Here is a 15017-nt window from a genome sequence, read left to right on the forward strand (position 1 = left end):
CTGCGCAGCGGTGACTGCAAATCAATGAAGCCGCCAGTCAAAAGAACAGGGCTGGGCGACCGAAGTTTGGACAATTTACGGAGGTTTCTGTTACTGGAAAGGCGATAACAAGGATATGTACACAGCAAGTATGCACAGAAACATTTTTTCTCGCCCTTTAGCGGATTGAGGAGGATATTTTTGTCGACCACTTTTTTTAACTTATACGCGGAGTTTGATGTATTTCGTGATATTCTTTTTAACTTAACTTGAAACTCGCAACTGAGGATGATTTTTGCCAATACTGGGAACCCACTAAGGACTTCGTATCGCAAACAGGTAAATGCACAGATATTTCCTAAATACCAGACTCAAGACTTTAACTAAGCTGACTCAGTGGAGAATAGGTGTTTCATTGATCAACTCAACGCGAGCTCGAAGAACTACACCGGTGTACATTTCAGATTTCAGTTCTCGTTTCTAATGCAACATCTCTGATGTATAAAGAGAATCCCTGCTCCTGGGGCTGTGGTCCAGGTCCAGCAGTGGGCAAACCAGACACAAACGGGTCTGATGACATGCCAATATGGCTGTTGAGTAGAATATCTACTCCAACAGCATCCCACCACATCTGATACTTTGGATTTTAGATGATAAAGCACACATCCACCTCGCATTGAAACGACCCAGCACAAACTCAAGCAAACAAAGCAATTTGGATCAGCTTGTTGATTTTGGAGCAGTGCATATTATGGGTACTTTCTGTCTTAATAGTGTAATAAGCCATTGATTACTGTAGATATGTGGTGTATGTCTAACATGAATGGTATTCCTCCCTCGGGTTTTCCTGCTGCATTGTGACTCTCTTTGTTATGCATTGTTTTACAGTATAGACGACTAACTGCCCATTCACAAAGTCACTTCGTCACAAGTACGCGTAGCTCTTGAAAACTCTCTCATAGTCTAAATATTTGTTAAAGTGCATTTACTCTGCACAGCTCACAGTGCTATCCTGTGACAAGAGCTTCATGGGCGAGGCCTGTTACTGGAAACCCTGTATATTTCCGGCGAGGGTATGACAGGCTCTGCTGGTCTGGAGCTGACTGATAAGATGCCATCCTCTCCCCTTCTCAGTTCTTCACAGGCCTGCATCTGAGCTCTCAGGCAGTTGAACGAAAACAAAATTCCCTCGCCGTCCTACAGAGAAAAAGGAGAGCGCCTCGTCTCGTGTGTTTGTGCGTTTGTTACAAGCAGCAACTTCAGGGGCATGAGGCACGTCTCGGTCGTTTTAGCACAGGTCGTTTCTTCTGTGAGCAACACAAGAGACACGAGGGAAATATGCTTTTCCATCGGCACCGGATCCTTAACACAGAAGATCGCCAGGGCTTTACTTGGTTTCACGTCATGTTACTCAGTATTCAGCCTGCACAATACCAGAGTCGACCTTTTCAGAGGCTGAAAAAGGAGCTGGAACTTCAGACCTCTCGTAGATTTTTTTAATTTTTTGATAAAGACACATGAACATTTAAAGATAGCAGGTGGCGAAGAGAGAGCAAATGAGCAACTTTCGCCACCAATCAGTTAAAAAAAATACAATACAGGGGGTCAGTCTCGTTTCATGCTGAAGGCACGGGAGGCGGCTGACCAGTTGGTCACAAGAGAAGATCACCTGGGCTGAAGTCCCCACTTGAGTTGCTCAATCCTGTCACCACTTCATGCTTGGGATTCCATCAACTTCCTCCCAGCTTGTGATCCCTCAGAGAGGGGGGTTGGGGGATAATCAGTGTCAGATAGTGAGGAGGAGGATAAATCCCTGAAGGGAAAAAGTGCTGTCGGACCAGGATGTCTGGGTTTTGTAAGCGTAAAGCATAAAGTTGCTCAACCACTGCCTTTTGCTCCCAAATGGAGGGGGGCTGTATAACACGCAGTGCCGAGACTTAGGAACGTCTTTATTTAAAAGATCTACTTAAACTCACTCACTCAGAACCATTCCTAAATCAAGGAACTAACGCACTGATGTTAGGATGTCTATAGGCTACTCCAGAGAAGACTTTGAATGTCTTATTTGACCCGCTGGGGCACGGTGACATTAACGTGACACTCGTGTCAGAGCTGCCGGTCCCTGTGGACAGATTGCACCGCGTGTGGAGGTTTGATGGGTATTGCCTTGCACGTATAAATCACTGCCCGGTACAACTTGTATCCCCCACACTGGACAGAAGCTTAAACGATACTGCTGTAATGACGACCATATAGATTGTCTGGGGAATATTTTTTGTGTGTGTAGTTTTTTTTTTTTTTTTTTGGGGGGGTTTTTTGGAGTAACTCGCAGAGGAAAGTAAAAAAAAAACTGCTTAAAGTGACAATTTGATTTGATAAAGACTTCGGAATTGTAGACTATTCAACAATCAACATTTAATTACCTCCGAGTGTGGATTTAAATTCAGGCTGGGGTGTTTGTTTTCTTCTTCAGCCACCTGTTGGCCCATTGTCTCACCCCATGGCTCCCCCCAGCCCGAGCACCAACAACAACGGCAGCAGCAGTAGCACCGGAGGCTGGGACCAACTCAGCAAAACAAACCTCTACATTCGAGGCCTGTCCCCCTCGACAACAGACCATGACCTGGTCAAGCTTTGCCAGCCGTGAGTACCACACGCCCCTTAACTGTTATCTGCTATTGATCTGCCAATGATTGTTTTCTAGCCTACTTAGTCTAGCTTCAATTTGCAGTGGAAGTCATTTATTGACATTAGCTGGTGAGAATTCAAGGGAGCGAAAAGGTTAAATGATAGATACAAGCCTGTTATTTTATGATGGCCGTTTTGCATTTATTGTGGTGTATCCACATGTCTTGTAGTCTATCCAAAGGTTTTAGACAGCACTGGAACAAATACAGGGGCAGACTTGAAATGAAATGAAAGGAGTAGCTCAAAGACCACATTTTGAAAAAGAAAGCCCAAATGGATTGCGTGCAGTGCACCGGAGGATCTCACACATCATCTTTGTGAATAAACAGGTAGTAACAGAGTAACAGGCAGCACTGGGCTGCTCTGCAGCTTTAATTGTGTCAGAGATAGCTTGAATTCTGTGCTGAAATGGGGAAACTTTGGATTCCTAATAGTTTTCAAACTTTCTTGGACGCTGTCACATTCATTTGAACTTGTTTTGATGAATATGTATGTCACCTCAAAGGCCCTATTTCACCACTTCCTATGTAACCCGATGAGCAAAGATGACTTTTATTGTCTTTGCGCTCAGAATATTTGAAAGATCATACTGTATAAAGCCGGCGTTCAGAAATGATACGTTCACACGCAGCACAAGCAGATGTACTGCATTTTGATGGCACTGTGAGAGCATGCCATCGCCACACGATCTGAGATTAGGGGTTTAGAGGACAGAAAGGTCACAAGTTCGTGATCTTTCACCCGGTTTAGCATCCACTGTAATCCTGGGCTAAAATATCCTCTTGGTTGACTGCAGGGTACATTGTGGCCTTTGTCAGTAGTCACTGCAGATTATATAGGTCAAAAGACAGCCACTTTCTTCACTTCGCTGAGACTATTTTAAGATTTTTGTCCCTGCATCACAGAGTAAATTAAACACATGAGAGCAGGAAAAAAAACAGTTACTCTGTGCGAAGGACTCTTGAGTTGTCGTATTGTTTAGTCTGTGGATTTTTTCCTCATTATCCGAGTTTTGCTCACACCTCATATATCAAAACCTCCTCCACTTTGATGAGGCGTCTAACCACATCCAGTACCGAGCATGTCATACTTTTGTCACTATTGAAACTCTTTGTGAGCCGGCTAATTTGAAGTTTTTACTTACTAGCCGCAAGACTGCTTTTCAACAACTCCTGTATGACGCTGTCTATTAGGAAAGTGCTGTTGTCTTATTATGATGTTGTCATCAGCACTTTCCTGTGGTCTGCATGCAGTCTATAACAGTTCTACTGTAACTATGGCAACAGCGTAAACAAGGTCAGACTTTTGAATCTCTGGATTTCTGTGAGGCAGTTACTTGAAAACCTGTGTTAATGAAAAAAGTTGGCTTAAATATAAAATGGAAACAATAGATATATGACAATCGCATGCTTTTATGTTTATGACTCAGCATTTTAAAAGATAGTAGCCTTTTTTTGTTGTTTTTTTTTATCCTGATAGCACATGGGGCTTTACCAAGATGGTATCCAAGTGACCCAGCTTCTTGTAAAAGGGACTTTGTTTGATATAGTTTGGTTCACATTTAGTTTGGCTTGAGAAAAAGGGACTGTTTGAGATTAGTGTTTTGCACATATGATGGGGTTTTCAGCACCACATTGAAACCACTTCCTGTTTCTCATATTTTTGCAGTGATGTCATGGCTTGTTGCTCAATCCTCCCTCTGTGTGTTTAAGAACTGGCAGCATCTGGTGCTTAGTCCTGCTAACAACGCCTCTCCTTCCTGTTTCTTCCTTAGGTTTGGCAAAATAGTATCAACTAAGGCCATCCTGGACAAGACTACAAATAAGTGTAAAGGTGTGTGGAGGGTTTTTTTCTCTCTCTCTTTTATCATTCCTCTAATACGTATGAAGGAAATCTCATGCTGGAGGCCCTTGCTTCTCATATCCCTGCATGTTCACTAATTTTCCGGGGAAAATTTTGACATCCCACGTATGAATTCTAAGAAAACATGTAGTCATTCAGCAGCTTTGTGGTCTCAGATGATCGGGTCAGTGCAGGAAATGGACATGCTGAAAGGCAGCCAAAAGCTGCCTCCCAGGCTCATGTTATTTTTAAGCCACAGCCCTTGTCTTGTCGGTGTGTCACTGTTGTGCATGCTTCCTGGGAATAGTGATCAGCTCTCCCTCTTCCTGCCGAGAGACATGTTTAGCCCTGGTCCAGCTCTAGTAGACCATCCAACTTCAGAGTTACTTACAGATTTTTCGCAGCAGTGATGGGATTAAGAGATTGCTTTGTCACACTCCTCTGGATTACTCAGATGCCAGCTAATCAAAGGCTCTCGGTGAAAGGGAACACCGCTAAAAAGCTTGTAAGGCTCTCATTGAAGGCTCTCACCAGGCATTTAGCAAAAAAACTTTGTTGATGGTGTCATCCATGTTTTCATCTGAAGGAGACCTGACGCGCTCACCGCACTTGATTTTGAATAGGTTAAATATAGCAAGTGTAGTAGAGGCCAGAGACTATAGCTGCACCCTGTCTGCACCCCCCCCCCCAGAACAAAGAGCTGACCTGAGCCACTGTTATCTGCAACCTCAGCTGTTTTTTGATTCCACTTGCACACACACAAAAACAGAACACATTTATGCACAAGCAGTTAGTTAAATGTGTAGTATTTGATAAAGAAATGCACGTATAAATACTGGAAAACGACCCGTACTGTATATACAGCTTTGTTACAATAGGCCCACAGCAATTATTCACTGAGAGGCATGGCAGAACATGGAGGCTCCACCATTGTCTTGGATATGGAACTTTGTCCTAACTGCGCTGCTTGTCTCCTCAGGATACGGCTTTGTTGACTTTGACAGCCCGGCTGCGGCTCAGAAGGCTGTTGCTGCCCTGAAGACCACTGGTGTCCAAGCTCAGATGGCAAAGGTAAGGATTCATTACAAACTGATCCTGATATCAAATACATATGAGTCACCCAGTAACACTGGTGTCCTCCATCTGGCTGGGCAGGCAACTTAAACCTAATCCTTGTGGTATTAAATAGCAGGACAGGAATCCGTGGCTGCGCAGGGTGACTACTATTGGACTGTAGACCGATCAGTGATTCTCTGAGTTGAATCTTGAAGGAAGCTTGCATGTTGTTTACTTCGACATGTCACATGCGTATATGATGCTGCACTCTATTATGTGCGACTGCTCAGCACCAGACTCACTGAGACGTTCTCAGCCGTCCCTTTTCACATTCGAATGATCTAATGCAGCAGAGATAATGGATTTAGGGGAGGTTCCTACAATGAAAAAAGATGGCGTATCCAGGGAATCACTTCATGTTAATTCATTCTGATCGTGTGCTCTGTTTTTCACAACATTAGTTTTCTGTGATCATCGGCTAAACTTGATTAAGGTGCTGTTCATCCGTGAACTGTGTGGTCACTTCTCACTTTTGACAAGCTACTAACAGTGAGCAGCGCCTCAACAAAACCTCCATCCTTCATGTTTTGCACTCTGAGCTGATTATGCTTTTTTTCCCCCTTTAGTATTAGGCTCATTTAATCTTTAAAGCGGTCATCATTTTGTTTTCATTTTCCTCAAAGGTTGTTTAACTCCCGCTGTAGTTAATTGTGTTGATTCAGTGCAGACTTGCTTGGCCTGTCCTTCTGTGTTTAAATGTATGTGCTGATATGTTGATGGTTTTGTGTATGGCTTATAATGCACACAGTGGATTCTCTGAAAAAGAAAAGTATGAGGATGTAGAGATTTTTAAAAACCCACAACGTTATAGCCTGCAAACTTAATTTGCTCAAAATGGTGTGTCTGAACCATTTTTCAAGGGCAGAAACAAGGCCCAACCCTTGCTGTGGTCTTAAACCCACCACCATTTTACACTGGATGACTGCAAAAAGTCCTCTCAATTCAAATGAATGATCTGCAGAGGGCTGTCGCAGTGGATATAATCCCTGTGTTAAACATGGTGGTGGGAATAGTCGAGTGGTCAAAAGATTCCTCAAACCTTTGCACGAATTACTTAAAGACTGAGGACAACCGAGGAGTGCTGACGACGTCATGGACGTAACGCAGCTCTGAGCCTCCATCAACCCCACTGAGCAGTTAGGGAGTCGGTTGAAGACAGAGAAAGCTTCACATTCCTAACATCACAAGAAGCTCTTTGGAACACCGCCAGTTAGGAAAACTTGGGTTATCAGCCTCATGGAGTCAATGCAACCCGAGCTCTGTAAGAGGCACCAGATACAAAAATTCATGCAGGCTTTTTAGATCGAGTCGCTCCTATAAATTGTTAAGCGGATGTTGTCGGTCATGAAATCGCGTCTTTAAAATTTGAAGCGATGGCTGCGCGGCGGTGTGGGGGTTAGCAGTGTCACCTCACAGCCTGAGGGTTCGAATCCTGGCTGGGGCCTTTCTGCATGCCTGGGTTCTCTCCAGGTACTCCAGCTGCCTCCCACAGTTCCAAAAATGTGGATGTTAGGTTGATTAAATACTGTAAACTGACCCTAGAAGTGAACGTGTGGATTCTAAAAGAATTTAACTCGCTTTTATTCCTAGGTATACGTGTGCTTCTCTGCTAGTGTTGTGCGGACATACTGTAGCAGCCCCCCCCTCAGTTGGGCTTCAGACATGAATGGCATCTTTAGTCAACTATAGGGTGGAGAAGCTGGTGGTGCTGACAGCAAGATGGCTTACCAAAATGATCCCTCATGTGGACATAGCTCTGTAGCATGCCTGGTAAAACCGAGAAGCTTCTTTCTGTCCCCTTTAAAATGATCTTTAAGCCCTCCCTCTGTAGAACTCGCACTTTTTGAGAGTTTCCATACATATTGTTTTTGCTAATGAGGCTCTCTTGTACCACAAGAGCTAAAATGGATGGAGCAGCTGTTGCATGTAATTTCTGTTGCAACAAATGTGACAGACATACAGGTGAGGATTTTTATAGTATGAGGCCTTTGTGAACTCTTCAATAGGAAGTATTTCAATAGATGTAAGTGTGTCCATAGCCCAGGCCTTAAGGGCTTAATACATGTAGTACATCCCAGTAACATTATTTTCTATAAAACTGTCAGTGAACCCAGTGACTACTGTCATAGTGTCAGATTAAGGAGCCTAAACGAAAAGCTATATGAAAACCTTTTGGCATTACTCTAGTTTCTGAAAGCAGACAAAGTAAATTGCGCGTTGTTATGGTAACAGGAACTAGTGAGGGAAAATTAGTTCTCACATGGTACTTAGCAGGGGGCAACAAGCCCTTACCTCATATCCCTGTCTGGGGTTCTGTGGGGAGACGCCCTCCTGCAGCTATTTCATGTTTTTAATCCAAACACAGAATCTCTGTGGGGCAGAGGGACAAGCTCGACTTTAATCTTTGCATTGTGAAAAGTAAATGACATTATGAAGTGTGAGCCCCGCTTGCTTCATGCTTACTGCTACTGAATCTTGCTTGGCCTCGCGTGAAAAATGTCCCTTTTCCTGTTTGTAATCGGCCTCGGCCCTTTATTATTTCAGGGGCAGGTGCTGGGAAATGACCACATAAGAGTTTCCCTTCTTTATCCCTCGTGTTACCACAGTGAAATACATTTGAGTCAGCACCGAAGAATACGAGCCATTGCGGTAACGCCAGCCGCAACAAAAAAGCACGTGGTCAGTCGCCTCACCCTAACACCCTCAAGGAATGAGTCACTTCATTGAAAGATGTGACTTTAATTACTCGCTCGGAATCCTTCGCCGACTCTAAGCTGATAAATGTTAGTGTGTAAATACGAATATTGTGAGGCTGCTCCACAAGAACTCGGTGTCTTTTAAAAGACGGCAGCCGAAGAGAGCCTCGAGTGACGGTGGCCCGCATGTAAATATCTCTTTTCCCCCTAGTGGCTCTTAATAAACTATAAACCCCCGACGGTGACGACACATTAAGAGAACCCCCGTACTCGAGGCCCCATATAAGAAGTGTATTAAATGTGTAGTCATTTTCCAGGGATGAATTAGGTTCATTTTCCCTTCTATATCATCTGTTTTCCACATTTATAATGCGGTGAACCTGATACTGCAGATATGCTTCCAGCATCTCCTTTATCCTAATTAACATTGCCTCTGCCTGCTTCTTTCTCTTTTTTTGCCATCATACAGCAACAAGAACAAGACCCAACAAACCTATACATCTCCAACTTGCCTTTGTCTATGGATGAGCAGGAACTGGAGAACATGTTGAAGCATTTTGGCCAAGTTATATCCACACGCATCCTTCGGGACTCCAGTGGAGTCAGCAGAGGAGTGGGCTTTGCAAGGTTGGATTTGTGTTCGGGTTTTTTTTCTGCCGCTACTTGTCAAACTTTAACGTTAAAAAAAAACAAAACAAATAGGTATGAGTAAACTCAGTCGGTGGTATCCTCACTCTGTCCTTTTGCAAGCATTTTGTAAAGTTTTTGTGATTTCCTCCATGCTTAACGTGGCATTTCACAACAGTAAACAGGAAGAGTAACAGCAGTGGAACAGGCGTGATGCTGGAGCAACTCTCTTTCACAGCCACAGGCAGGAAAATGTTCCACTGATTTAAATACAGCCGTGGGCTCGAAGCCACTGCTCTAAGTCAATTAACAACCATCAACAGGCATTTTGTAAAATGTACATACAACCATTTAACATGAAGATTAGTAAGAGAAGAAAATATTCGCTTTGATCTGTTGTAGAGGTCGTCTAATCGTAAAAATCTCTTATGAGCACGGTTTGTTCAATTTCTAAAATTAGCACAGGTTTGTTGTTGATAAGAAGCTGGGAGGAGGCTCACATGCATGGACAGATGGAAACTCATTAAAAAGAATAAGTTTCAGAATGTCTTGGTGATTTGATTAGGACGGTGACGCTGGTTCCCGCCAGTCGTACCTGTATAACCTGACATTTGACAGAAATACTTGACGTGCAAGGCGTTGATCGTGACAGACAAAACAAAAAAAATCATTGTTGGTCTTAGGAATGTTTCTGTGTGGGTGTGCCCCAATAGGTGTGTGTATGTGGCCTAAGCTGGCAAAGGCTGTGCAAGTGGAGCTCTGCTACATATGCAAACGCTATGGACCTGCAGATAAAGATCTTTTCTAATACACCACCAGCTCCACCAAGCTGCAAAGGAAGCAGTTTTAGGAAAGCACCTGTTTGCCCGTTGCTGCACTCGTCACTGATGTAGACTGATGTGCTCTCTTTGCCTTCTGTGACTGCAGGATGGAGTCAACTGAAAAATGCGACGCCGTCATTTCTCACTTTAATGGAAAGTTCATCAAAACGCCTGCAGGCGTTCCAGGTAAGAATGTAACAAACGCTGCAGAAATGCTCTTGTGAACTGTTGTGCTTTAACGGCGGAGTAATTCAAAGCGTATGTGGACGGGGAGAAAAACAGGTTTTGACGCTGATGACGATAACCTGTGCTCTGTCAATGGGTGGAGTTTTATCAGGGAGATGAAGCGGTTGGCCAGATGATTCATTCATCCAACTGGAGTCGGTGAGTCTGCTGGTTAAGAGCTCATATGCTCTTAGCCCGAAGTGGCTGTGCGCAGACAAAGAAAACAAAGAGAAAGGCAGCTCTGTGTGGCCTCCACTCCCTTTCTAAGCTTTTTAATTGGATTATTAGACTGAAATAGTCTCTGCTGGCCTTGCCTCCTGTAGGAAGGGGAGGGGACTACAGCTCCACAGCTGCCAAGTTATATGTCCCAGTTCGCAGGGAGGTTAATAAATGTGTCGTCTCCGCCTTCATGAGTTGAATAACTGCATAGAAAGCAAATGATAACAACGTGCGTGCGAAGAAGCATACTGTATCTTAAAGACAAATCATCAATTTCATGCTCTTCCCACTTCTCCTCCCTTTAGCACCGTCTGAACCACTGTTGTGCAAGTTTGCTGATGGCGGACAGAAAAAGAGACTAAGTCTGAATAAATTCAGCCAGAATGGTCGCGCCTGGGCAAGGGACGGCGACTCCAGACTGGTGAGTTGTGCCCAGGATGGAGTGCAAGAGTCAGAGCTCTTCAGTTGGTGACAGGCATAAAAAAAAGACAAACTCTGCGTTCTGGTTTTGTGTTACCAATAAAAGACAATGTGTGAAATATGACAAAATAAAAAAAATGACACGCACTGTTGATGCCTTTTCGTGTTGACCGTTTCTTTAAGGATCCCCCTGAGGATGAACATAGGTTGTTCTTTTTTTTTTCTCTTGGGAAGGACCAAATTTAGAAGTGTGTAATCCTTTCTAGAGAACTTATTTATACGTAGTTCCTCTCGCTACACACTCTGCAATATCATCGGCTCTCCAGCCCTTCCTCTGAACAAACTCAAAGAGATACATTTAATAATCAGTTAGTGCGTTTATGTGCCATTGGTTTGCAGCGTTTTTCTGATAAATAAGCACATGTTATACATGTGAAACACACAGATTCACTGATTTAGTGTTCAGAAGAACTTGCGCCACTCTCAGTGTGTCATTGCTTCAGCTACGAAGCTAAACTTCTTCTTTTTTTTCGCCCCGCAGGCTGGAATGACCCTCACGTATGACCCCAGCACAGCCGCTATGCAAAATGGGTAAAGTCGATCTGCGCATGCGGCTGCTCTGTTGTGGTCATTGTTGCTCATGTACATCACACTCATTGTATGAACACACGCCTTATTCTGTGTCCACAGATTCTTTCCACCACCATACAGCATTTCAAGCAGGATGATTGCTCAAGCGTCCATGTCTCCTTACATGTCTCCACTTTCTACATATCAGGTTTTAAAACTTTCTCTTTGATGAAGAACATGTGGTTTTGAACATATAAAAAGCAGTACTTTTTACCGCTTGTTTGGGGTTGGGGAGTTTAAGAGGTGTGTGTGTGACAAAGGGCACTGCTTTTGTATCGTGCGTGTGATCATGTGATCACTGGAAATAGCATCTGCCCAGTGCCAGTGTGTTTACATTGTGTGTTTGTTGATGGCCCAGGTGCAGAACCCATCATGGGTGCCTCATCAACCCTACATCATGCAACATCCAGTAAGAGCAACATCTGTGCATGTACTCATCATCGCTGTCTTCATCACTTTTTTTTCTCCGTTCTCTTTCCGTTTCTCTGTTTTACCCTCGTGAAACACTTCCCTCCGTAGCTGCAGCAGAGTCAAAACATTGTACCGTAAACACAGTAGGGGAGAGCACGCGTAAGGTGATGTGAAATTAGTCAAGCATCTGTGTAGGACTGAGAAAACAGCTTCTTTGGAGAACCTTTACAAAGCAGCGCCTTTAATGATGGATGCTAAATATTTGCTAACAGATGGCTCTAAATTAAGATGAGGAAACAAGCCAGCACAAACCAGCCAAGATACTTGGAGACAACTTAGTCACTTAGAGTCTCTTTTGCTACAGATCCAGCCCCATAAAACTCGATGTGGATTTAAATCTCAGATAAAATGCTTATTAATTAAGTCTTATTGTGTTATTTTTCTATCTTGGAATTTTTCAGTGTTTTAGCCATTAAGAAAAAAACCCGTTGTATATACATCAGCTGCAAACATCCCTCTTACCTGCTCCCTGTGTTCATTTAGGGTGCAGTCATATCGCCCTCCATGGACCCATCTGTGTCACTGCAGCCTACTTCCATGATGGCCCCCCTCACTCAGCAGATGGGCCACCTCTCCCTGGGAGGTGCAGGAACGGTGAGAAAATGCCACATCGGAAATGATCATCGTGCCACAAAAAGTGTCCATTAAATCTAAAACATGCGCCTCCGTGTCTGTTCTCTTGCAGTTCATGGCCGCCAACACAGCGATGCAGGGATACATCCCACAGTACGCACACATGCAAACAGCAGCTGTTCCCGTGGAGGTACGTGCAGCCACAACATTGTTGCCTCCTGCGTGTTGGAGCGTATCTCCTTTCAAACAGAACCCGTAGAATTCAGGTTTATCTCCTTCCTTTCAGGAAAACGGTGCACAATCCCAACTGGACTCTTCCGGCAACCATTCCCCCTATTCCTATCAACAAACCAAGTAGTGCTGAGGTTGCAATTTTGACAATAGCCTGAAAAGAGAACAAACAACCAAACAATCGTCTCCTCGCATCCAGTGGACGATGAGGAACTTTCACTTTTTTTGCGCAGGTTTTTGCAAATCTTAAGTGACTATTTTTGGTATCATTTACAGAGAGTTTTATCTGAGTTCATCAAATGATTCATATTCTATTTAAAAAAAAGAAAAAGAAAAAGAAAAAAGTTTTATTTTCATACAAGAAAATGTTTATTTTTTACTAGGGTTTTGCCACAGGATACAAGTAAGAATCATGTGACTAGTTGTGCAAAGTGCATGGTAGTAAATATGTCTTCTATGAACTTTTCTTCCCTGAAGTTTTTTTTTCTGTTTGTTTTTTTTTTTGTTTTTTTTTCCTTAGCCAGACATTTTGAAAATGTTTTGCGCTTGCTGTGTGAGTGTTGCTATGGTGAAGTGTTCCGTGTTGTTGTTTTTTTTCCTCTCTCCTGTAAAGTGATTTCTCTTAGAGCCTCAGAGGGAACGTATTGTTCAAGTAAAGCTTGCCTTATTAGTTTTGATACAATACCTGTGCAGCCCGCCGGAGAAGGGTGAGGAGCTGAAAATGACACCAGGACCTCTGAAAAATCTAATAAAAGCGACGTCCTCTTCCCTACCAAACTAGCGGGGATGTAAGAAAAAGCATTTTTTAGAGCAAACCTTTCAACATCTGTTATTTTATTGACTTGTATATTTATTCAGTTGTTGTTTTTTCCTGGATGTTGAAGCTGTTCTGAAAGATCACATTCTTTATCTTGCCTTTTTCCATTTTTTTTTTCTTAAACTTAGTCTTGTAGAATTGCTTAAATTAAACTTGGTGGGAAACGGGGGAATGAGACAGGGCACATGTGTTGTGTTTGTTGCTTTTGCTTTTTTTTGGGTGATGTTATTTCTGATGGGATGCGTATTCGCTTTCGCCTGAAAAAAAAAAACCCGTTGATGCGATTGGAGGAAAGCCTCGTACTGGAATGAAGGCAGAACATCGGATTGAATGAACGCGTGCATCTGATCGCACCTCGATCCTTTGACAGGAAGCAGACCAACTTGGCACTTTCAGGGGTGGTTTTCTTCTCCAAAGACTGTGAGATATTACACCGAAGACGCGACATCATTTAAATCTTTAACCAGGACGTAAGTGACCCAGAAAGCCAGATTACAGCTTTGACAGTGTGCCTTTTTTTGTTTTGTACATTTACAGCTTTATTGGATATTAGTGCAGTATGGACACACACAGGCATGAAGGAAGTCTCCAACCAGTGCTCCACATGAAAAATATGGTTGAGATCGAGATGAAATAAGAACCATCAAAAGACAAGCGCATTCTATTATGATTTAGAGCTTAGAAAATAAGTGGGTAGATTTAGATCCAAGCAAATGTTTTTCATCGAGGTGTCCTCCTGTATGTCTGTGATTCGATCTGGTCATCAGTCAGACCAGTTATCTACCTCAAGAGTTTTCTTTCTCCTCTGTTTTCGGTTGGGTTAGCAGGTCCAGCCCGCCCTTCCGGACCAAAATGTCACACTCAGGAGCTGGCCATATACAGCTGTTTCCTTTCAGGTTGTTTTGAATACTGTTTACTTTTCCGGAAACCTATTTTTGTATGATATGTAGTTGTCAACATAACGGGAGCTTCCTCAGAGCCTCCCTCTCTTATGGCAGTCGATTTCATTTGCGGTGCGACGGCACGTTTGTTGCTTTCGTCTTGGGTCATGAAAAAGCAGCATTTTCCTCTGTAGTTGGCTGGGATGTGCGGGAGACGCAAAGGGGCCACCGTGATTATACTTGAGAATTCTGTGTGATGCCTGAGACTGACGAGTAATACTGTCATTGTGAGGTTTATGCTGCTAGAGGTGTCTGAACCAAGTGCCATGCTCGAGAGTTGAAGAGGTGCATGAATTGAATTTTAAAAAAAAAACTGCTCAAGCAACAACCATGTTGAACAGTCATTAAGTTATAGAGTTCTAACTTATGAAGACTTTTGTACAGACAGCTTGAAGAAATAAGATTTTTTTTTTAATTCGTGCCACAATTACCAAAGGCAACTTCTATGTACAGAATCTCTCCTGTATTTTTGTTTTATAGTGTTTGTTAAGACCCCAACCCCCCCCCCCCCCACCCCCCCCCCCCACCCCCACTTCCCCATTTTTCTTTAGCAGAATGTTTCCCAAGGTTCATCCTGTTAATTCTTTTGACATTTTTTTTCAAATAAAGACGAAACAATGTGCTTTTGATTTTGTCCATTTGGTCATTATTTTCAAGGGAAGCTCGTTTTTTTTTGTTTTTTTTAAATTTTTTTTTGTTTTTCAACAGTAAAGCGCGAGTG

General features: G+C 43.1%; 1 protein-coding gene across 2 annotated transcripts; it reads left to right on the plus strand.

Annotated features, from left to right (window-relative positions):
* On the plus strand, positions 1-14634 carry rbms1b (RNA binding motif, single stranded interacting protein 1b). Of its 2 annotated transcripts, XR_011917959.1 has the most exons (14): positions 1-318; positions 2453-2622; positions 4442-4500; positions 5489-5580; positions 8791-8948; positions 9876-9955; positions 10519-10634; positions 11175-11224; positions 11324-11411; positions 11622-11672; positions 12218-12328; positions 12420-12497; positions 12594-13297; positions 13332-14634. XR_011917959.1 is itself a non-coding variant. In XM_072397110.1 (13 exons), exons 1-13 carry the CDS (start codon positions 268-270, stop codon positions 12663-12665), a joined length of 1176 nt encoding a protein of 391 aa, XP_072253211.1. In that variant the 5' UTR covers positions 1-267; the 3' UTR covers positions 12666-14634. The 2 variants fall into 2 exon arrangements, 1 of the variants encoding a protein (XP_072253211.1); XM_072397110.1 differs by having other exon boundaries at positions 12594-14634.
* Positions 14635-15017: the final 383 nt, after the last annotated feature.

This window comes from Leuresthes tenuis, unplaced genomic scaffold, assembly GCF_036924035.1.
Source record: "Leuresthes tenuis unplaced genomic scaffold, fLeuTen1.0.hap1 SCAF_12, whole genome shotgun sequence".
NCBI classification, from domain to species: domain Eukaryota; kingdom Metazoa; phylum Chordata; class Actinopteri; order Atheriniformes; family Atherinopsidae; genus Leuresthes; species Leuresthes tenuis.

Coding starts and splice junctions, on each gene's coding strand:
- rbms1b (XM_072397110.1), top strand. CDS start 268: ATGATTTTTGCCAATACTGGGAACCCACTAAGGACTTCGTATCGCAAA. Junction 319..2,452: donor GGACTTCGTATCGCAAACAG/GTAAATGCACAG, acceptor TTTCTTCTTCAG/CCACCTGTTGGCCCATTGTC. Junction 11,673..12,217: donor CCTACATCATGCAACATCCA/GTAAGAGCAACA, acceptor GTGTTCATTTAG/GGTGCAGTCATATCGCCCTC.